Source organism: Phalacrocorax carbo, chromosome 7, assembly GCF_963921805.1.
Source record: "Phalacrocorax carbo chromosome 7, bPhaCar2.1, whole genome shotgun sequence".
NCBI lineage: Eukaryota > Metazoa > Chordata > Aves > Suliformes > Phalacrocoracidae > Phalacrocorax > Phalacrocorax carbo.
The window spans coordinates 12,866,682-12,890,624 of record NC_087519.1 but is presented as its reverse complement, the minus strand read 5'-3'; the positions used below and the strand labels follow the sequence as shown (position 1 = coordinate 12,890,624).

At 41.3% G+C, this 23,943-nt stretch overlaps 1 protein-coding gene and 1 long non-coding RNA gene across 2 annotated transcripts; one reads left to right on the top strand and one right to left on the bottom strand.

Annotated features, from left to right (window-relative positions):
• Positions 1-2,800: 2,800 nt before the first annotated feature.
• Positions 2,801-12,085, bottom strand: LOC135314184 (uncharacterized). The gene is made up of 3 exons (XR_010373635.1): positions 11,903-12,085; positions 9,083-9,214; positions 2,801-2,925 (listed from the first exon to the last, which is right to left on the bottom strand). It is a non-coding gene; the product is annotated as an uncharacterized LOC135314184 (long non-coding RNA).
• A 2,984-nt stretch (positions 12,086-15,069) lies between these two features.
• Positions 15,070-23,691, top strand: SLC24A5 (solute carrier family 24 member 5). The gene is made up of 9 exons (XM_064456380.1): positions 15,070-15,270; positions 15,587-15,766; positions 17,141-17,224; positions 17,313-17,416; positions 17,738-17,838; positions 18,652-18,935; positions 19,683-19,889; positions 22,738-22,839; positions 23,369-23,691. Exons 1-9 carry the CDS (start codon positions 15,162-15,164, stop codon positions 23,689-23,691), a joined length of 1,494 nt encoding a protein of 497 aa, XP_064312450.1. The 5' UTR covers positions 15,070-15,161.
• Positions 23,692-23,943: the final 252 nt, after the last annotated feature.

Sequence of the window (23,943 nt, the reverse complement as noted above, 5' to 3'; positions counted from 1 at the left end):
GTCCTCCTTCTTGCCCTTTTTGAAGATTGGCATGACATTTACTTTCCTCCAGTCCTCAGGCACCTCTCCTGCCCTCTATGACCTTTCAAAGACAATGGAGATTGGCTCAGCAAGAACATCCGCAAGCTCCCTCAGCACTCATGGGTGCATCCCATCAGGGCCCATGGATTTGCGAGGATCCAGTTTACATAGGTGGTCTCTGACCCAGTCCTCCTCAGCCAAGGGGGAGTCCTCCTTTCTCCAGATTACCTCTCTCTCCTGTAGGGGCTGAGATGCCTGAGGGCCAGCCTTAGCAGTAAAGACTGAAGCAAAGAAGGCATTCAGTAACTCTGTCTTCTCTGCATCCCGCGTCACTAGGGCCCCTTTCCTTGTTCAGCAGTGGGCCCACTGTATCCCCAGCCTTTCTTTTACTGCTGATGTATTTAAAGAAGCCCTTCTTGTTATCTTTGACATGCATTGCCAGATTTAATTCCAAGTGGGCCTTGGCCTTCCTCATCACATCTCTGCATACCCTGACAACATTCCTATATTCCTCCCAAGTGGCCAGTCCCTTTTTCCCCATACTGTGAACCTCCCTTTTCCATTTGAGTTTCTCTAGAAGCTCTTTGCTCATCCATGCAGGTCTCCTGGCTCCTCTGCCTGACTTCTTCCTCCTAGGGACGCACCAATCTTGAGCTCAGAGGAAGTGGTCCTTGAATATTGACCAGCTCTCTTGGACTCCTCTGCCTCCCAGAGCCCTAGCCCATGGGACTCCTCCAAGCAGGTCTCTGAAGAGGCCAAAGTTGGCCCTCTTGAAATCCAAGGTTGTAACCCAACTTATAGCCCTGCTATATGCAGTATTCTGAACTCGACCATCTCATGGTCACTGCAGCCAAGGCTACCCCCAACTCTCAGATCCTCAGCCAGCCCTTCCTTTTTTGTTAGTATAAGGTAGAGCAGCACATCTTACCTCATTGGCTCCTCCACCACTTGCATCAAAAAATTGTCCTCAGTGCTCTGCAGGAACCTTCTGGATCATCCATGGCTCACCATGTTGCTTTTCCAACAAATATCAGGCTGGTAAAAGTACCCCATGAGGACCAGGGCCTGCAATTGTGAGGCTACTTCCAGCTGTCTGTAGAAGGCTTCATCAACTTCCTCTTCCTCATCAGGTGGCCTGTAGCAAACACCTACAACTGTGTTGCTCATATTTGGCTGTCCCTTAATTTTTACCCACAAGCTCTCAACTTGTTCTCCTTCACTCAAAGGCAGAGCTCGATGCATTCCAGTTGCTCCCTCACATAAAGAGCAACTCGCCCACCTCACCTTGCTGGTCTATCTTTCCTAAAAAGCCTGTAGCCATCCATGACCACATTCCAGTCATGCAAGCTATCCCACCATGTCTCTGTGATTGCAATCAGATCGTGGCCCTGCGACCACACACAGACCTCTAGTTCCTCCTGTTTAATCCCCATGCTGCATGCATCGGTGTACAGGCATTTCAGAAAGGTACTTGAGCATACAGGTTTCCTGGAGGGGTGCACGAGGATCCACTATAGCCATGCACACCCTTGAGGTGGTTGGTCTCCTGGTTGTCATCTCATGAGGCAGCTAAGGCACCTTTGTCACTGCTCTGGTTGTCCCGCCTTATTCCCCATTGTATGTCATGGCATTAGCATTGCCACTTTGGCCCCCTCTCCCCAAGTCCCTCAGTTTAAAGCCCTCCTCACCAAATTGGCCAGCCTGCTGCCAAAGATTCCCTTACCCCTTCCAGACAAGTGGATTCCATCCCCCCCTTTGCAGGCTATGGTTGCTGAGGAATGTCCCATTGTCATAAAAGCTAAAACCCTCACATCGACACCAGCCACGTAACCAGGAGTTGATTTGAATTATTCGCCTATTTCTAGTCACCCATTTTTCTCCAACAGGTAATATGGAGGAGGAGGAGACTTGGGCACCAGTATTTTTCACTTGCTTCCCTAGGGCTTTATAGTCTTCCTTAGTTCTGCCCAGGCTCTGGCTTGCAGTGTCATTTGTGCCCACATGGAAGAGTAGCAGTGGATAGTAATCTGTGCTCTTGACAAGTTGTGGCACCCTCTCAGTGATGTCTCGGATCTTAGCTCCAGCAAGGGAGCAAACCTCTCGTGACTCCCTGTCAGGTCGGCAAATGGGCGCCTCAGTGCCTTTTAACAACAGGTCACCCACTATGAGCACTCGTCTCTTTTTACTCGGTGCAGCTGGTACAGTTACAGTTGCACCTTGCAGACCTTGCTCGTGAAGGCTGTTAGCTGTGAAGAAACCACCTGCCTGCAACCAGCAGTTACATGGATGCTTTTCCAAAGCTAAAGGAAGAGATACAAGATAAACAAACAAACATAACAAAACACTGTTCTGTTAAAGGAAGGGATGAGCAAGGCCAACACTGTGACACTTTCAGAGCATGCAGTAGTCAGCAACCAATCCAAACTACAATGGCTGGAGTCAGCTGGCATGCAAACACCACAGAGAAAGGTCAAAGATGCAGTAAATGCAGAGGGGCCTTTTCTTTGGTTACTTTTTACTATTGGGTGAAGAAACAAATTAATGTTTTAGGCTTTGCATGGGTAAATCACTTTGCTTACCCTACTGGGAATGACTGCTCTAGCAACAGATGGCAACGCACCTAGGCAGATGAGAACGGTAGTCTTTGATAGAATGCAAGAGTGTATTAGCACTACAGACAGCATCATAACAAACATTAGCAACCAGGCTTGAGACCCAGAGGCGGTCCAGCCATGCAGAGAAGAGCTCAGCCACAGTCAGCTAATGTGAAATACTGCACTCACATGCACCAAGGCTAGACTGTGCAAGCCAGTCCAACCCACAGCATCTCCCATGAGCCAGGCAGGAACAAAACCATGGTTTAGGCACCCAGTTGAATCCTTGTAACTCTCCATACGAGCTGTCCTGGAAAGGGGAGAGCAACATTAATCTCATTTCTTACCCATTTCTAAGGAGGTGCAAGAAGCATACAGGTATTAACTGCTCTCTTCCCTACCTGCTTGCCTTCTTCAATGAAAAAAAACTTTATGCAATGACCACTTCATGCCTCCCTTAGCACAGAAACAATATGATGACTGTTATCTGACCAACAGGATTAGTCAAACACATCCTAGAAACCTCTAGAGTACTCCGTGCAGTGCAGACAGATGCTGCCCAGGACAGTCAAATGTTTAGCCAGTTCTCTTTGTATGCAAATTTTATAAAACGAAGTGTTCTTTTTCCCCAAAAATATGTATATGAAGTTTTATTGGAATGTGCTCCCTTGTCATGTACCTCCCTTAACATGCTCTTTGCTGCTGGGCCCAGGGCCAGAATGGTTCTGCTTTCCAGATTCCAATCTCATTTTTCTCTGTATGAATATCGGAGTGAGCAGGTTGGCAAAGGACACCACAGTGAAACACTCTTTAGAAGGAATGAAGGTCAAAACGTTGCATGGCAGCAGTTTTCTGCTCTGCCAGCAGTAACAAAAACAATATAACATGTTCTGCATAGATAACGATTGCAGTTTATATTCACATACTCACATTTGGAAACACTGTCCTGGTAATTTGATGAACAACACATGCAGCTCCTCTCAATGAACTATGCTTTGAAAGCTGTCTTCTCTGAACAGCTGGAGGAACACTGGTCTCCCAGTCCTCAGGCAGACCATAAAACATAAGACTTACTGACAGCCTAAAAAAAGCTCTTTTGCGGTACTACACAACAGAGCCAGCTTCTTACGAGCCACTGCCAGCCCCATGTTGCAGGGAGACTTTTATGCTGTCAACTTAATAATGCAATAAAAGGCAGAGGAGAGCTTTAGTTATAAGTATCAAAATATAAAATTCTACCACAGATAGTGCTGGGAAGATAAAGCCTCTTCTCACAGACTAGAAGTGACAGCTTTGCATTAGAAAGCGGCAGTAGATATTCAAAAGCTCCAGGAAAACCTGTAGTAAAGGCACCAAAAATCAAAGTGCAGCTGCTCTTTTTACTGTTTAAATCATTATATATTAGCAACAAATCTTGTTGTTGGCCAACACTCAGAAGTGGCATATGGCCAATAAAAGGTTCAGTGGAGTTTTCCATCTGTCACTGAAATCAGCTATGGCTCCAGCTCATACATAGTAAGTTTAGTGTCATAATTATTTGTGTACTAGATGTCAACCATTCAGTCTAACATAATCATCTGACTATGCAATTTGCTAAATATACTGCCCAAGCAAAGCACTACATAACCACATAACTGAAATGCATGACATGCATTTATAGCATATAATGTTAGCACTAACAAGAGGTAAGCATGTGAACAGAGGGTGCTGTCTTGCCACAATAGATTATGCAAATAGAAGCACACTAATGTATCCTCTTGATATGTAACAGAGATAGTAAGAAGCAACCATGATCTTATTAAAATCAAACGCATGCAAGATAGCAAGTCACTGAGTGGTCACCATATCTTTTTTTGTACTCCTGCTTGTTCATTACAAATACTAAGCATATGGATTTACTTTGCTGTCTTCACTGTCCTGCCAGCACAAGAAGGCTGACAGATTAAGCTTTAAAGTACTTTATTTCTCTATAGATTCAGGAAATACCTTAGTAAGAGCATTGTCTGAGGTTTTAAAAATTATTTCTACAGCATTTTCCATTAGTTTTTAGCAACTATGGAAACAGAAATGATATTCTTTTTCTCCCTCCCCCACAGCACTCTGGTGCTATGAATCCTGCACTGACAGGTCTTCAGGGCTGTATTTAGATCTGGATTTTCCAGACACTGGGATTTATATTTCAATCAGCCAAGAGTCACAGTCTGCTTGGCCCCAGATTTGGGTGCAGGCACAAGCATATTTCTATTTTCTAGTTCAGTCAGAAAAATCGGTAACATTCCCAAATGCAGAATGTTAACCAAGGGAGGGGGGAAAAAGCGTTCTAAACTGTGCTGAAAGTCAAAAGCAAGAACATTTTTGTTTGTGCAACTTTGCAACAGTAGTCTTCCTCTTCCCTAAGTCTCACTGCTCTGCATCTGCTCCAAGAGAGCTGCCAAAGTAGTTAGAGCTACAGGACCCAACCTGTGGCTGGCTTTTAATGTTTAGAACCCGGGAATCCGGGAGCACAGTAGAGAGGGATGCGGGAATTCACTGAAACTTTTTATAATATTTAATAATCCCCTTGTGGTTTGGTCAAAGCTGGCACAACTTCACAGCAATAAGCTGATTTGCACAGAAATGGGCTCATGGCTCCAACAGATGATAGCAGTTCAAATGAACAATTTTTTGTTGTGAACAAGGTCCTATCCGTAGTGCTGTTTTGCTCATCAGAACACGAAGGAGAGTAAAAGCAGATTTTCTTTAAAAAAAACAACAACAAAAAACCCACCTCAAATAATGACAATAACTTAAGTGCTCAACTCAGATGCCTAAACATTAGTTATCTTGACTAGCAGTGGATCCTTAGAGTACCCAAGACACTCATGTGAGGCTAGCAGACATAGCAGGACCTATTTCAGGGCAGCAGGTGGAAAGCAGGTAGGATATCCTCAAGTATCCAAAGGTCAAACATCCACAGTTATGGAACTGGACTGGAGTCTATAACACATTCAAATTCTTGGACAGCAGATATCCCATTAAGCAGATCCAAAATTGAATATCTCAAGGACAATCAAATTGAACATTTAAAAAACCTGTTTAAATGTGCATATTTTTCCTTATTGCTTCTGTAAAATTGAATGAAATATTTAAATCAGAAAGCATATGAAAAAGCATTTCCAAGCAGGGCTTTTAAAAGCCTTGAGTCTATATTGCCAATTGTTTGTCCTGCCTTGAAGGTTAGAGATTGTGCAAGGTATCTTACTGTGAGCATCACCTCATTAGACAGGCACGAGATTAAACTAGAAAAAACTTCAAGGAAGTCCTTCAGGAGGAGACAACTTTAAACAGATCCCAGAAAGGAACTGAATACACAGTTCATGCTGCAAGGACAGTGTCCCTCACCTTGAATTAGGGGGGTCTTCAGAACTAGGAACTGTTAAACTGAGTAGAAGAATCAGAGTGGGCACACTCAATGGTCACTTCAAGAGAAAAGGGTGGGGAGAGCAGGAAATGACCAGACACTTTATTTACATAAAACATACATAAACACACCAATCCCCTACAGAATGAAAATAAGCATAGTAGGGAGTTAAGAAAGAAAAAAAAAAAAGGTAGCAGTTTCCACTACCTAGAAAATGACCAGTCTGGGACAGCTGAGTATTGCCAAATACTCTTCTACACTTCATTCATTAGCAGAATTCATGTCAGTGTCCCTAAATTTCAAGGGAGCACAGATGTACACATTCAAGTCTTCTCTAGGAGACACTAGTTCCTCCTTCATGCTGACCAGAGGATTGTATTTGATCTCTCAAAGTTTTCACAGGAAAACACAAGAACCCACCTAAAGCCACTCCTTGATTCCAAGTGATTTTGCCTTGTCTTCAGTGGGCATAAACACCAGAAAAGCACAATGAGAGGCTCCACACAATATTAGCCAAGCCCAATCCGAGCTCTTCAAACACTAACAAATAAAAATCTATTTCCAGCTAATGGAAATTATGTAGTTGGGGAAAGTGTGGAGACAGTTCACAAAGATGAAGCTGTCACCACTGCTTCTCCTCAAACAGATGGGAAAATATGGTGGAAAAAAGCACCTGTCCATTTAACTACAAACTTCTCAGTATAGCAGATGAAATTCAGCAGAAATGGACTTCAGAAAAGAAAATACTAGATTTACATTTATGATGATGTCTGAACCAGCTATTCTCATTCAGGTTGAGAGTGCAGAGGATCACTGGTGGACGTAACAGATTACAGTCAAAGCATCTGAAAGCAAATCCACTGGATTCACCAGTTGTCACCCACAGAGTGTCCATTCCATCTCTAGCTGACCCGCTTCTTTATTTCCCCACCATTTTCAAATCCCTGCTGGTGGTTTACAGCCTGTTATGCTGAATCAGCTATTCATTCAGCCAAGCTCTAGCTGAGAAATCTTTGGTTTGATGGGAATGTCTAAAAATGATCCAGGTAAGCTGGAAGTTGTCTATAAAAATGTTTATCAGTAAACCAGTCAGTACTGAAACAGCTTTCTTGGAAAGCAGGAAAAGGACAGCAGCTGGAGACCTGGCTGCCATTTCCATCACCGGCTTACAGGAAGAACTCACGTAAACTTGCATATACTCTGCATATTGTCTCCATGGTTCCTGATTATGTCTATTAGTGGCAACTGACCACAATGAAATGATGTTTCTAGTGGCCAGGGAACAGATGCATAAGCTAAAAGCTTTTAAAATGGATGAGAAAACCCTAAATCATAGAGAGTTTATGATATGTGAGAATATGAGCAAACAGTTTTAGTGACATAAGGATATAATAATTGTTCTGTCCTAAGGGGAAAAAGTTTCAGCTCTATCACATCAGTTCCTCTGTCAGCACAGCATGCTTCTGGTGAAAGATACAGTATTATCTATATATTCTGTGCTAGCAATTAAGACATCAATATGTTCATTTTTTAAGGTCTGATAAAAACTTAAGAGTTGCCTTAGAATATTAAAAATGTTATGTTTGAGCATATACAGCAATGACAGAATTACTATTAAATATGTGAGGTTTCAAATATTCTCCATTTCACAGTGGAGCTTTTTAAAGTTAGCATTGTGAAGAAATAATCAGTAGCAACTCACCAGCAGTTTATGTGAGCTTGGGAGAATCTAAGTCCTCTGACAATACACAAACTGCATTTCTGGTGATGAGATACCTCATGAAGAAGCGGTAGGGGACTGCACCAAAGCTCTCTGAAGAGACACATTCTCAGAGTTTGCAGGAATTTTATGCTTCAGTTGTCTGTACTGCTCAGTTTGAGCAGTACTAGTTCTGTCATCTCCTCAACAGAAGCATAGAATTGATTGTGTTTCTTCATCTTCACGTAAAGGATACAGTGTTTCCAGAGGAAAGGCAGGCATCTGCACACATGTATAACTTGCACATTAGTCTGGATATAATTTACATGAAATCTACCCAAAGTATAAACTGGGAAAACCAATTTGTCAAGAAGTTCCAGCTGAATTTCAGCTGGTTTTCATAAAGTCCAGGTTCACAGAGCTATCTATCTAGACTATCTTTTTGGCACACAGCTGCTCAGCTATGTTTTACCAGAAGTTTCTGCTCCTCAGTTTGTTGCCCCCCCTCTTCATTGCAGAGGGCACAGTAGGCTTATGCTTCACTGTCCAGCAGGGCTGCCACAAAGGCCCCTGCTCCAGCTCCTGAGAAAACTGTTCTCCACTCCCCACTTTTCCCTTCTTCGGCAAAAGCACAGCCAAAAAGCAACCAAGCTGTTTTTTTCCCTGCTGGCCTCACCCCTAAGGCTGCACAGGAGTGAGGGGTGGAAGAGAGAATTTCCAGGAGCATATCACAACATGCACAAAGTAACAAAAGGTTAGTATCACAGATTCTGCACCAAAACCTGAAGGTACTTTAAAATGCAAGGAGTCTCCTCTAGACTGATGCAGAGTAACATAAACCAACATACACAAGTAGTATTTTGCAACACATGGTCTTTTAGCAATCTATTTCTGAAACAGAGAAACATCCTCAAATCCACACCACCTATTACATTGTAAATAACATTAGTACATGCCGATGTTATCTGGTGAAACAACTTGGAAGCCTATAAGATAGAATTAAATGTGTCTCTTCTCTAGTATGTCAATAATAATTATTTTTCTAATGCTTGTTCAGTTACGGGAATACATGAAAAGAAGCAATCGCATTGGAGAAAACATGATTTGATGATGCTTATATACAGACAGGTATGTACTGAGAGTTTGTTTTATCTCCTGAGATATCACTGAGGTTACAGAACTTGCAGACAATAACCATAAGAATACTATAATCATAGAATAATAATTTCCATTTTATTTATGTAGAATGTAAATTCCTAAGTACTTGCAAACTCAAGGTCACCTGAAAGTTGCCATAGCACCTAGACTGTTTCATTAGCAACACAATAAAAAAAAACAGCAAAACTTTATCAAAACCAGCAGACTCACTGAAACTGCAGAGGCTGTGCAAAGAGCCTTCAATACACATCTTGGTCTCCAAACGGGTTCAAGAGAAGTACACACACCAAACGGATGGCAGGCAGCAGATGAAGCCAAGCCTCAAGACAGCCAGAGTGAGAGCTAACGCAAAAAAAAAAAAAAAGTCTTAGAAAATAGGGACTTGAAAGAGTGGGAAAAACAAGCGTACACTCCAGTGTAAGTACAAGCACAAGTGTTTGTTGAAGTCTCTGTGTCAACAGGAAGAGGAAAGAAAACAAGTGGAAGCAAAAGTCAGTGAGAGGGACCAGAACTCCTTGGTGCACAAAACTGGCAGAAAAAGACAGGCTTTGCAATTGTAGGCAAGGAAGCAGTTTTCTGCTTTAATTCCCCTCTGTCCACAGAAACAAGACCTTGCATAGTTGAGGGTGGGGGGAGGGGAAGAAAACAAGTTTTTATCAAAGAAATATGTGACTCACTCATTGTCAGTATCTACTCTCCCATATGTTTTGTGGTGTATTTACCTGCCCCACTGACACAACAGTGTATTAGAAGAGGTGGATGTGTATTTGGTCTATACAAAAACTGCTGGAAGGATGGAACAGAGCAATCTCAAGTGATCATGGTGCAACGTTACTGTCATCCATAAGACTACCATCAAAAACCTCAACATTTTGCTCCATTCTTTGGCCATCCTGCATGCAAACACCTGATTCATGCGCTTGAAGCATGCTGGGTATATCTGCAGAGCATCCACAATTTTCTATCCTTTTTAGACTATGTGCAGCCTTCTGAGTTTCACAGCCCTAAGATGTTCTAAAGGCATGGGGTATATTGAAATACCAGATAAGCACTCTACAAAGAAGCTTCTCTGCAGCATTACTGACTAGCAACAGCTCTGCTCTCCTGGTGTACATGTAGGTGTATTCATATATAGGTGTATCTAGCCTTTGCGGCAAGATTTTCTGATGTGATCAGTCTAGACAGTCAACCACCATCAGACATTCAGTCTCATGATACCATGAGCACTGACGTTTACGACACATTCCAATTGTTTTAAATGAGGACTTTCAATTAAAAGAAAGCAGCTAATGTAGAGGAACATTCAAATACTACTGGAGAAGTTCTTACTGACTTAAAAATAGTTAACCTGGGACATGTTTCATTCTGAGACATTTCTTCGATGTCCTGGACAGATGATCAAACCACCCAGTGAGCAAGCTAAGACCATGAAAACAACTGTAAAGCTTCATCAAAGAGAGAGCAGATGAAGTGAAAGAGGTCTGTGGGCCCAAAGATGGGAGGCACAATTTTGCACATTTGAATTACTGGGAAAATCATAGACTCATCAAGGTTGGAAAAGACCTCTAGGATCATCAAGTCCAACCACCAACCCAGCGTTACCAGGCCTCCTATACCATGCCCTGAAGTGCCATGCCTACACATTTTTTGAACACCTCCAGGGATGGTGACTCCACCACGTGTCTGGGCAGCCTGTTCCAATCCCCAGGCAACAAAACTAACAGATTCAATCTTCTCCAACTAAAAATAGTACATTTTCCTTTCAGCAGGCACTCACTTGAGAACAACCAAGCAAAAAGTCCTGCAAGGAGTTTCTAGCTTTTTTGACATTGTGCATAGCCCTAAGTCAAGCTATACCTTTGTCAGGCTACGATCCACGCTATCACAAGGAGTGACTTTACTCCACAGCTTACATGAAAAATATTCCACAACTACAGTCCCCACACAAAAAAAGGCAGCCTCAAACAACTCCCCACCCTCACTTACCTCCCCCTTGACTACATAATTTGAACGCTTCCATTGTCTGCCTGACAAAAAGAACTTCACCACTCAGTCTTAGTGACTGAAATACAGCTGGAGGCAGCCAGACAGCACAACTGAAAAGCTAGAAGTTTCCTGCATTTAGCCTGCAGATGCATTAACACTGAAGTCTAATTACAGACCATTTTCACTGTTCACAACTTCACAGCTTAGAGTCAATAAAAACCATTCACCACACATGCAAGGTCAGAACACAAATGCCAAGAGTCCTAGAATAAATTTGACTCACACAGGCTTGTGCTGGCTACCACATGCCATTCCTTTACAGCTCAGCAGCTTTCCTGGTTGTCACCAGGGACTGCAGTTGAGTTGTATCTTCCAGTGATCTTCAGAGGTATTCAAAGCAAGAGCATTTGGCTCTTGTCTGCTTCAGGAAGCTAAGGGTCTGAAATCAAATCCTTTCCTTTGACATTGTTCTAAAGCTGTTAATTAACCTATAACCCCCTCCTCAAGTCATGAGATCAGCTTGAAAATAATATTGTCATGTGTTTATTTGCCTCCAGCAGTAGATGTTCAGATTCCCATTTTCAAGCTTTCTCCACAACTATTTATTTGAAGGTGAAAGCAAGCTAGGATTCTTGTGTGGCTAACGTACATCAAGCTGATGCTTTAAGAGCAGCCATCATGAGACTCGGCAATTCTCAAATCACTGGTTATGGAGGAAAGAATATTAAACAGCTATCATCAATCTATCTAGATCCAGGAAGTGAGGCATGAAATGCTGACAAAGGGGAATATCTGGTCTGACAGTGATGGTATATTTATCTTTTAAATGAAGAATAATGGAGTTACACTGAAGAGACTCATTTTAACTTTGCAACAGTAAAGTATCTATCTTATCATCTTAGGGTGGTATCTGAACACCTCAGGGTAAGACAATTTATTCTGCCAGCTCTTTTAGAGACCACCATTTTGCACAGATAGTTACTCTAGCCTCCAAAGAAGCCACACAAGCAGCACAAACAAAAGAAAGGGCATGTGGAAACTGACCTTCTGAACAGCACTAGAACAGCCTCCCATCGCAGCAGTATGCCAGGTAGTCAGTTCTCTTTTCATCCTCAGCTTCTTTTCTGCCAAATAGGGATAACACCAGATTATCAAGAGAATGTTGGGGTTTGGGGATCTTTTTCTGAGGGTGAAAACATCTTCACTTATTTTGTTTCCCAGCACATTAGGCCTTGTGACTGGGAGCATACATGCACAGACCATCACACAAGAAAAGCACACCTGTGCACAGGGTCATGTACTGGGACAGGAGCCACACTCCTATCAGCCCTGGGGCCATCCAAACACACTCATCCGAACCCAGACTGGTCTAATTTTCTACAGGCCATTACAAAAATAATAAAAAAGAAAAAGCCAAAACAACAAGGAAACAATGACACAGACTCTGAACTGTGATTGACACAGCAGATCACAGCTTGAGCTAGAAGAAAATTCTCAAGTGCACTTGTAATTTAGGAAGCCAGAGGGCATATAATCACCTATACCTAAGCTAGCTGCAGATCCCTTGCTAGGGTCTCTACCTCCTTTTTCTTCCCCTAGCAAGACTAGAGGCCAGCCCACACAAAAACATTTTTTGTTGTTGTTTTAAGCTAGCCATGGATTCACCCTATCTTTTACATCTGAGGACTGGGTCCTACCAACAAGGACTCACCCTCCCCTTAAATTCTTATAAACTTACCTGCCTTTTTTCCTCAGTATGCGTGTCCTGTCTGCTGACATTATGAAAAAAGTGCAAGAGAAAAACCTCAAACAATACTAAGCAGATTCACTGCTTCTTGGACTTGTACAGAAGCACTGAAGTCTTACCTCACTCACAAGAAAATGAGCACCTGCTATGCAGAGACACAAGAGCTGATCCCAGTGCACATTTTCTCCCACCTGCCCCTGAAACAACACACAGCTGGAGTCAGACCTCTAGAGAGTCCAACTTCCTTTTGCGTTAAGGGGCAGCCAAACAGCTCCCTGTCCTCAATTGAATGGGGCATTCAGTTGTACAGTAGCCAGTTGACACAGCATATGGTCACTGGGAAAGGAGCTACAGCTGCTGTAGTTTGATGCTACCTCACCCTCTAAGAGGGTCCTGTTTGGGCAGCCATAGGAGCCTTCCAGCACATCCCCGTTGGTGGTGGCGGAGCATTAGCGTTACCATACTGACTAGCTGCCCTTCTTGCTCCTTCAGAAGCTCTGAAAATTTTATTTCTCTATTATTTTTACTACTAAGGAGAGTAGGGCTTTATCTTAATAGCAGCCAAAAAAATGCAGCAGCACACATTAAATCTGTACTATTAGTTGATGCACCTCAGCTATGCAGCATGTTCTGTTAGACTGAAATAACCCAGACCAGGCAGACAGCCACACTGAGGCTAAAACACGCTCTGGCTGTCAGTACTTTTGTGCTGGGTCAAGCATGCAGATATGTAGCGCGTGGTTCCTCATGCTGAGAGACTATGGGTTTTTCTGTTTGTTGCTCTGTCCAGGGGTGTGCTTGGCAAGGAGACTGTGAGCCCAGCAACCTCACTCACAACTTCTTAGCAAACTAAGTGGGCTTCAGCTTTCAGTAAAACCAAAGCTCTGGCTTTGCCTCAGCTATGCATGGAGAGGGGGTGTCTACAGAAAGGAATTAGAGCTTGAACACAGAACAAAACCAGAGCATAGCGAAACCTCCAAATCCTGAAATCACATGACTGAGCTTTCCTAACTACACAACAAGCTGTTGCTGTACCAGAGAACTCATTCCCATCAGAATGGCACCTCGTAAGTAATTTAAAGCAATAAAAAAAGACCATGCCATCAAAAAATACTTAAATTGAAATGAAGCAGCTGATACTAGAAAACTGTGCTGAGGTTTTAAGAGTAGGCAACTGATAAGCTGTAAGGAAGAGAGGCAGTTGCAAGGAAGCTGCTTACCTTGATTACAAAACCCTTTCTGTTATCTATATAAGGGAAGAGACACTGGTAATTTAGACAGGAAAATTCTTACTCCTTTACTCTGGTGGAAAGTGGGATTCAGAAGAAAATCCTTAAATCTTTAAATACTAGAATGATTTCTTTCCTTCTGTAAAGCAGAAGAAGCAGCAGCTGCCATAACTCTGCTGCAGTCTGTATTTCAGAGAGCATGAGGAACTCATTTCTGAAATTTAGTTGTCACTCCTAAGAATCTTGACCATTAAAATCATTCTTGCTCTGGTAAAAAGCATTCTGGGGTCAGAAATAGGCAACAGCGATTGCTGCAGAATTTGTTGTTCCAAAAAATTTTTCTCTGAGAGGCAATGTTCATATTCTAATGGTGGCTGTATGATTCTGTTTGATTCAATCCAGAAGAATAACCGCTTTCTCACTTTATCTCATCTCCTGTATCCTAGATCACATATTAGCCAAACACCATGGACACAGGGAACAGGAAGAGTTAAGGGATTAGATGCAGCAAAGCAAAAGAATATTTTCTAGTTTGCACTTCTATTTCACAAATATAAGCATCAGCCCTGCATATAACAAACTATTAGTAATAACACGGGCACCTCGGAATGCCATCTGACATAATGGGGCTTAAAATGTTTATGGAGACGTGTCTGTAAGTGAATCAAAGAACACACAACCCTTTCTGAGAAACCAGTGACTGGGGAGGAGTGGAGGGAACGACTTCACAAAGCCATCCTGCTAAAAGACTGTATTTTACTATTTAATCCTCAATTATACACATGACTTCATTATGGAAAGGTCACCAGACAAAGAAGTTCAGTGAATTCCGTCTGAGTGGAGAGATTGTGTGGTAGGTCTCAGCCTTGCTCTTGCTGAACCCTTCACCTAAATACCACGAACATCTCCCTCCCCAGCCAAGGACGAGCCAGGTGCTCGCACAGCCTCACCGCGGGAATTTTGGTAGATCCGCGAGAATGAACAGGAATTGTCACAGCAGAAAACGGACAGAGGCGAGTAAGCTTACATTCACCTTCTACCTCTCCGAACGCTCGCACAGCACCTGTGCGGCGCGGTCAGCAGCTTCGGCGGCCAGACCCCGCCGCCCGCCCCGCAAAGGCGGAGCGGGAGCAGCCCCCCCACGCCCACCCCACCGCGAACACCCTGCCGCTGCGGGGAGCCCCCCGGCCCGCCGAGGCGGGGCGGCCAGTGCGCGCGGGGCGGGGACGCGGCCCCACGTGACGCCGGCGGCCGCCGCCTCCCGCGCACGCCCAGCCCAGCCCAGCCGAGCCGCGGCGGGACCGGCACCGGCACCGGGACCGGCGAGATGCGCGCGGCGCGGAGGCGGCTGCTGGCGCTGCTGCTGCTGCTGCTGCTGGCGGCCTGGCAGCCGCCGCCGCGGGGAGCGCGGGCGCAGCGCCTCGCCGCGGACGCAGGTAGGGAGGGAGCCCTGCCGGCGGGGCCGGGGGGGGGGTCGCTCACCCCCGGCACTGCCCGGCCCGCCCGCCGCTCTGCCCCCGCACCAGCTGCCTTACCCCCCCTCCCCAGGTGTGCGGCGTTTTGAGGACGGTGCTGCAGCTTTATCGGTGGCGCTGCAGCTGTCCTTGTCCCCAGGTGAAAAACAGATCTAGTTGAAAGACAAGAAATCCCCTGAAGCAGTCCTTCCAGTTTTGGCTTTAATCCACAGAACTCCTACAGCCTGAAAAACGGAAAGGTATGAGGATGCGTAACACCTTTGTACTCGATTTTCAGAAAACAGGACGGGCTGTGTCCCTTCTTCATCGTCAGAGTTTCCTGGAGGATTTTTTACACCACAGGAGAGAAAGGATGGAGGAATCATCATCTATTTCATAATCATACTTTACATGTTTTTGGCTGTGTCCATTGTGTGCGATGACTACTTCCTACCTTCTCTAGAGATCATCAGTGAATGTAAGTGACCATCCTGATCTTTCCCCTGTAAAACTAAGCAGTAGAACTTCTCTTTAAAAAGCCTCAAAGATAGAGAGCTCTGGAGACAAAACTAAAGAAAGTTCAGAGTCTCCCTGCATAGTTAGACTTATCAAAACAATATTTGATAGAATGTATCAGTATTATATTGAAAAAACATACTCCAATTACACTCTCCATGGGCATTCATTTAAAATTTGCTTTCCTTGTGTGTGGAGGAAGATCTTAAAACTTCCTCCATGTTAACTACGCTGGCGATGCAACTTTGCGGTGAGCAGTACTATCGGGGGTAAAAAAGTGTGTGTGTAGCGGGAAACACACAACACCAAACCAAGAAGCCAAAAACTTCCCCAATATTAAAACATGGCGATTAAGTACCTTGCTCAAGTTTCTGTATTCCTCTCAAAGTAGTAAACAAGTATCAGATGAGCTACTGTTTACATACTAAAGGTATGTATGATACAGGAGGGAAAGGAATACCAGTTACTAACCTTCTACGAAATCTAACCAACCTGTAATAATTCGCCTGGCTTCAACAGACCACTGAGTTACAGAGATGGTCTTGCCTAAGAGTTCAGCTTTTCATTGCCAAGATTTAAAAGAATTCCCTAGGGAAACTCATCCATGAACACTGGAAAACATTCTCCAGACCAGAACACTTAGAGAAAATGTAAGCTTAAACATTGCTGTAGAGCTGGTGTTTTTCTTAATTGACAATAAGCCTGTCAGACTTTTTCCATAGTTAGCCATATGTCCCTGTTCTTAGCGTGCAGAACTTGATCCACAGAGTTACATGTCAGAAACAGTCAACTTACCAGAACAGAAATCTCATTTCATTCAAGTGAGACACAGGCTCTTACACTTCCATACGAAGTGAAAATTTGATTTTAAGATCATGGCACTGGTTTGAATTTAACTAGTATTTCTGGTATATGAAGACACAGTAGCATGAATTTCCCTGGAAGATAGACAGACTTGATACGGGTCATGTAGAAATATCACACTAGAGGCCAAGGAATTTCCCCACAATTATTACCCATATGAAACAGAGCTAAAGCCCACATATATATGCCTATTTTACATTTTAAGATCATGCTTAAATCTATTCTATTATCAATACTTCTTTTGTAGTATTTAATCTATGTAATAAAGTTAGAAATAAATTAGGCGGATAAATGAGGCTGTTTTCAGTATATTATTTTACCAGTTTTAAATAAATGCATTAACTGTATGAAAGTAAGCAAAGTTTGTTCTATTAAACTGTAGTGGCTTCTAACACTATATACTAACACAAGTAATGGGTACAGACTATTGAAGGATTTATTGTTTTAAGCAATCCTTTTGCTTTATCCTCAGGCCTTGGCCTCTCTCAGGATGTTGCTGGAGCAACTTTTATGGCTGCTGGAAGCTCTGCTCCAGAGCTTGTCACTGCTTTTTTAGGTAAGAGACATACATTTTTTGACTCCTCAGAATCTAGTTTTCCTTGTATGCTAAACTGAAACATACCAGAGACTCACTTTCCTTATAGGAGTTTTCGTGACAAAGGGAGATATCGGTGTCAGCACCATCCTTGGATCAGCCATTTATAATCTTCTTGGTATTTCTGCTGCTTGTGGGCTGTTTTCCAGTGTGGTATGTATCAACTTTGATAGTTCTGCTCCTAAGAGCCAAATGGTTATCTTTTCTGATTTGCCAACAAAAGCCAAGAGAGACTCACTATGACAACTGTCAAGTTTATTATTTAGTAGCAAAACCAGCATGTAATCAGTTTTAAGATAGCTTGCTATGAAAGTTTTTAAAAACACTAACTTGTTAAATATCATACTTAAGTCATTCCTAAGAATCTTTACTTTTTACATAATATAGAAACAACATATTGATGCAGCATTTACAGCACTTAGTGAAAGTATTACAGACAAGTTTAAGAAAAGTAAATGAATCTGTGATCTGCAGGTTTCGAGGCTATCCTTTTGGCCGCTGCTTAGAGACTGTCTGGCATATACAATTAGTGTAGCGGCGGTCCTTGCGATGATATCTGACAACAGAGTTTACTGGTAAGTGCACAAGTAGTGTTGAATTCACGTTGACTGGAGATTAGTGAGACAGTGTTTTGACAAACAAAGCAACTACCCCAAACCCCAAGTAGCCTGAACTGCCGTTCACTAACAGAAATAAACATCCTGTTGGCTTTAAAAGAAAGAAAAGTCACAATGCTTGTAAAGATTATTACCTAATCATTCAAACCCTGCATATTTATAAAGTTTGATCTGCATAGCTCTGTCTGTACCGACTTCACGATTTTTATCGTCACTGTTTTGGCATAGCTATTAGTCTTCATAGTTCACTCCTTTTAAGCCTTTCCTTTGATAGCATCTCTGTTAAGAAAAACACTTGCCTGCCAGAAGCAGATCATGAGCTTCTGATGTTTTAACTCTCTTCCATCAACACTGAAACTCCTGTTGTCTCAACAAGTCAGTCAGGTCCAGCACTAAATCTCTGAAGTTTCTAACTCAAAATAACACATACTATCCCTCTCTTTAACCATCACATGAAGACTGAATTTCGCAAACATCAGTAAGATGTTCAATCAGTAAGATCCCCTGGAAAACATGCAGATATACAATACACAAACAAGATTCTGCAGGGGAGGGGAATTAATCAAACTGCTGAAAGACATGGAGGCGCTCAAGAACTTCCATGACACCAGCGATACAACTCCAAATAGATGCTTTTGTGTGTTTTCCTTTTGCTACTCATGCAAATTTTCTCTCTCTCTCCCCCCTCCCCCCATTACACCAGCCATTTTAACAAGTTAGAGTTGGGGGTTTTTAGATTACATGTTATGTAAAATCTGTCTTTTCTTCTAGGTATGAAAGTGCATCCTTATTATTGATATATGGGTGTTATATTCTGGTACTATGTTTTGACATTAAAATCAACCAATACCTCATGAAAAAGTTCAGTCCCTGCTGTACATGTTTTATAAAAGCTATGGAACAGAACGCTGAGCAGCAACCACTTGTTGGATGGAGGGAAGAGAGTGGACCTCTAATTCATCAACATTCGAGAACAGATAGCGGAATTTTTCAAGATGAGCTGGACTACTCTCAACTCTCAGATAGCCTGCATGGGCTTGATGAAATCTCTGAAGGTATAAGTATTATTACAGTTGTCCCTAGCACTCTGCATGCCTGTCTGCATCAGTTCTAATAAAGAATAAATTCTGAGATATTATTAAGATTTTGTTCACAAAAGAACTCCAGCATAGTATATTAAGTAAGTTGTCATTCTTCCCTGGAATATAACATTAAGCAAAATCAGAGTGGTGGTATTTATATGAAGTTAGTTGCTAGAGGAATGCTAGGATAGTTGCTCATTTGTGTCCCATTAGAACAGCAGACTTCCATCAGTCTCTGCTGTGCACATGTGAAACTTCCCAGGAACGCTGCCTGTAAATGCAGTTATCAGTTCACAGACACACTGGTACTGCACTAATATATACTGTTTTCTTATGACAATGGCAGGTTCATAGCCCAAAACATGCATTATATCAGAAGTAAAGGAATAGCTATGATGTGGCCACAAATCATCAGTTTCCTCTTCACTTGGGCAAAACCAGCACTTGGTACTTACTCTTGGTAAACGTTTTATGTAAACCTTTATAGAAAAGTTCATTTTTCATCTACCTTAGTTCTCTCCTAGTAACATGGTAATAACATTTGAGTTCAGAGTTTTGTCCAGTGTGATGTAGGTACTGACGTAAGACTACAGCTAGAACTCAAGGAAGTATTTTTCACCTTTTTTCAGTATTCTCACAAGTAGAAGCCAGCAATATGACTGTATGCTGTGGATTCAAACTTAACGCTACAATTAAAAATGGATACTTTTTCTTCAACAGATCATCCAAGCATCTTCACCATGCCTGAAGCAGATATGAAGAGAATTTTGTGGGTGTTATCCCTTCCTATTATTACACTACTCTATTTAACTATACCAGATTGCAGAAGACAGTTTTGGAAGAACTGGTTCATGGTGACATTTTTAATTTCAGCAGCATGGATTTCTGCAATAACTTACGTTCTTGTATGGATGGTAACAATAGCAGGTAGGTACCTAAAATGCTGCTGCTATACAGAATCAACCAATTGAGAATCACTGAAAAATCAGTTTTCTCTCTGAAGAGTTTTCCTTTCCACAGTTGACAGTCAGTTTAGCAACACATACTTTGCTGTAAAAAGAACAAAAACCTATGTTTACTTAGTTTGCCACCTTCTTCCATCTAATGAAAACCACTTTAGAGTTTAGCTGCTTCAAACTGCTTACCATCATATGAATGAGAATTTGTTCACATAGCTACAAAAATCAGCTTATATTTAAAGAGAGACTGTTTAATGAAAACTGCTTCATGAAATGAAACAATTAGATACACAGCAATAAACTTGTCATGCTGAAGTCTGACAAACATGGAATCCACCAAGACTGGAAGTAAAGCTTCAGGGTTCTGTAAAAGATCCATTACTTCTATGCCTATATTTTTCTTGAACACTGTAGTATGAGATTTGTCATTAAATTGACTGCCAAAAAGACCTCCCAAATTCTGTACTACTTTAACTATAGCATCATGTGTTTATTAAACATTCTTGGTGTGTGTGTGTATGTATACCTCTTACAAATCTGCATCATAAAGTGAAGCAGTAAAAGAATTCCATTTAAGTGAGAGAAGGGGTATGAACTTGTGTGTAAAAACATTCTCTTAAAAATATCTTAAGGTACTAAAGGTCTCATTTCACTGTTTCTCCAGTCAGCTTGAGAAAAATCCAGTTTTTAATTTTAAGAACAAGCAGAAAACAAATCTCTAAACAAGAAAGAAATGTTACAAAGCTTGTCATTTTCACATTATAGCTCAGTAATCCTACTGAAGTATTCTGCTAGTTCAGCATCCTAAACTTGTTTTCAACTTATGTTCAATGAATAACTCCTTGTTCAGTGCAGAAACAGACCTCCACATTTGGTAAACCTTTGAGAAATTACTAGTAGATGGCTGGATATAACATCCACCAGGTTCAATCCTTGGTCAAATAATTTTCCACTTGTATCTAAAGAGCAAGGGTTTACTGTCTGAATGCCTTTGAAACAGGATTCAAATGGAAGTTACTGCTGTTCTGCTAGACAAAGCACTAATTCATATGAAAGGAGGTACACTGGAAATTCAAATAATGTATTAGCGTTAGTCCGCTTTGAAGAGTCATCACAAGCAGTATTGGGGTCTTCGGCCCACTACTTCTAGGTCAAAGATGTTCTACTTACACATTAAAATGCTAAAAAACACACACACATTATATTCAAGTCCAGGTTGTTTCATAAAGAGTGACTCAAAGATTCTATCATTGCATAAACAGCTTATCAGAATGTCACAAAGTTGTCATAGCTGGGGACTAAATTTTGATGGTCAAAAAACAAAGAAAATTTGACTACTTAGAGCAAGGTATTGCTACTGATACACAAAATTAGCTAAAGGCTAGAAATATCAGACCATCCTCTCTTTATGGTCAGTTGCCAGAAAAAAAAATCCTATGCATTAAATAGAAAATAAATCTCTCTAATAAAAAGAAAAGTTAGATTCACCTGAGTTTAAGATTCAATCTTATAACCTTCAGAGGGCTTAGAAAGTACTGTTGGGTACATAAGGCTGGTTTATTCATATTTTACCTTGGCTTGCTTGGCATGAACCATTATTTTCCAGCCTGCATGGTTTATAAAAGCTGACCTTGTTGGTTCCCCATCCTACAAAACTCTTACATTAGGAGTGATGGAAGAATAAATACCAGTACAAATTGTGCAACTGGATCACGTTAGTCCCTCTGAAACAACAGATAGTTTCAAACATAAATTTACTGGACTGCTAGACTATGCTGGCATGTACTAGGGAAGCATTGCTGACCTAGCTTAAGAAAACTGTTCTTATGAAGTGTCCAAATATTGCAAGTAAGAATTCAGATTTCAAAAAAATTTAGATACTTTTTAGTGAACATAAAAGTTTTAGAAAAAGTAATTACTTAATAATTTGAACAGAGGTATCAAATACTTCAGCATATTGATGACTGTGAATGGTACAACTGCTAAAACAGTTCTGAAGATCTGAATCACTGTATTTTAAATGAGAAATTAATATGCTTACTGGACATGTGAGGCTAAAAAAAGTGGGGAAAAATAAGCTGCTTTTTTAATTAATAAGAGTTTGAAACTTTTCTTAATTTAAACCAGTATTTACCTAAAGAAGCTCATACTTCTGAAGGATTACTTGCACTTAGAAGTCATATAAAAGTTCTCCATTTTGATTCTTCCAAATCCAGCAAAAGAACTTCCTAATTGGAGTGAAATAGTAAAGCCATGTAGTTGAGACAGTATTGTAGTAATGATCTTAATGACCCTCCTCCCTAAGAAAACCCACATGCTTTTTTTCCTCCCCCTTTAAAGAGTGGGTGATTTTAAGTGTTATTGCTTCATGAGACTTTTGAGCACTGAAGATGAGATGCCCAAAACCATAGAAGACTACTGTATTTTCCAGTAACTGGGGGCACGGGGGCAAGAAAGAATAAATTGTTAGATATTTAAACTTCTACAGTATCTGAAAGAAAAAAATTATAATTGGTATTGTCTTGACCACTGGAGACATTCCACTCAGGTCTTTGAGAAACTTGTTAAGATGGTTACTATACTACAATTTCTTTTTTATTTGATTGAAAGACAGGATGACATTTCTTTGTTGTTGTTCCTAACTACTTCATGGTTCAGTCACTTCATCTTTAGTCAAGTTAGCTGACAGATTCCTTTTGAAATTACTGTATGTTTACTAATCCTTTCTCCAGCAAACAAAGTCCAAAGCGATTTCTTTGGATGAAACTTAAACTAAAAACATACTTGCATTTTCTACCATTATTTATCAACTGCAGGTGAAACACTGGGAATTCCGGAGTCAGTAATGGGTCTCACATTACTAGCAGCAGGAACAAGTGTACCAGATACAGTTGCAAGTGTGCTGGTGGCTCGAAAAGGTAATTTTAGTATTCAGGCTCATTCCAATGGATGTGTTTAAAAGGTTCTATGAAAAAACGAACTCTAATAAACATTTCCAGAAATTCAAGGAGTAACTTCAGAATTTTTGCTCCAGATTCTAGAGCTTAAGTTTACTAATAATAAATAAATAGCTTACCTGAAGAATCTGTGGCTCAGACATTTAAAAACCTCTCAAAGTATCTCAGAGAAGTATTCTAGATTGATCTGTTATTGATCAAGTGTCACAGTTTTACTGCAAAACGCAACTGTAGGTCTTGGTATTTTAAACATGACTGGATTTTATAATAGCCTGTCTAGCTTATTTTAAGTGCAGCTGTGCAGGTGCTGGTGATTTAGGGAGACTTTTTTTTTCTTATGCTTGTGGTACCCAAAACCATGTTCTGTAAAATCACGGCTATAGTTCTTTCCATGAGAAGTCTGAAAAGGTGACAGTCTGTTCCTTCAACATAGTTTGGTGATTTCACACAATGCAATTAAGCAGACTTATTTGTATTTCTTCTTTTACAGGAAATGGAGATATGGCTATGTCTAACATCGTAGGATCCAACGTATTTGATATGCTCTGTTTGGGAATACCCTGGTTTATCAAAACTGCCTTCATAAATACATCGGGACCCATAGAAGTGAACAGCAGTGGTTTGACATACACAGCCATTTCTCTTATCTGTTCTGTTGTTTTTATTTTTCTGGCAATTCACCTGAATGGCTGGCAAATAGATAAAAAATTGGGAGCAATTTGCCTTGTACTGTACCTAGTATTTACTATATTATCAATTTTATATGAACTTGGCATCATAGGGAACAATCCTACAAGGGTCTGTGGTAACTAGTTTTAATCAGTGATTATACTGGTGAAAAAAATAAAAGCAGGAGGGAAAGACCAATTTCTTCATTTAGTCAAAATAAAATAAAAAAATTCAAAAACTCCCATTGGGCTCTAAATCTTATTTACAGAACTAAGTCACGTCATTAAAGTAATATTAAGTAGAACAAAAATATCACAGCCTAATTGGAGCCCTTTCTTTTAGAGTCAAGAATTACTGTATGACTACAACGCACATATAAAACCAAAATTCTGAAAA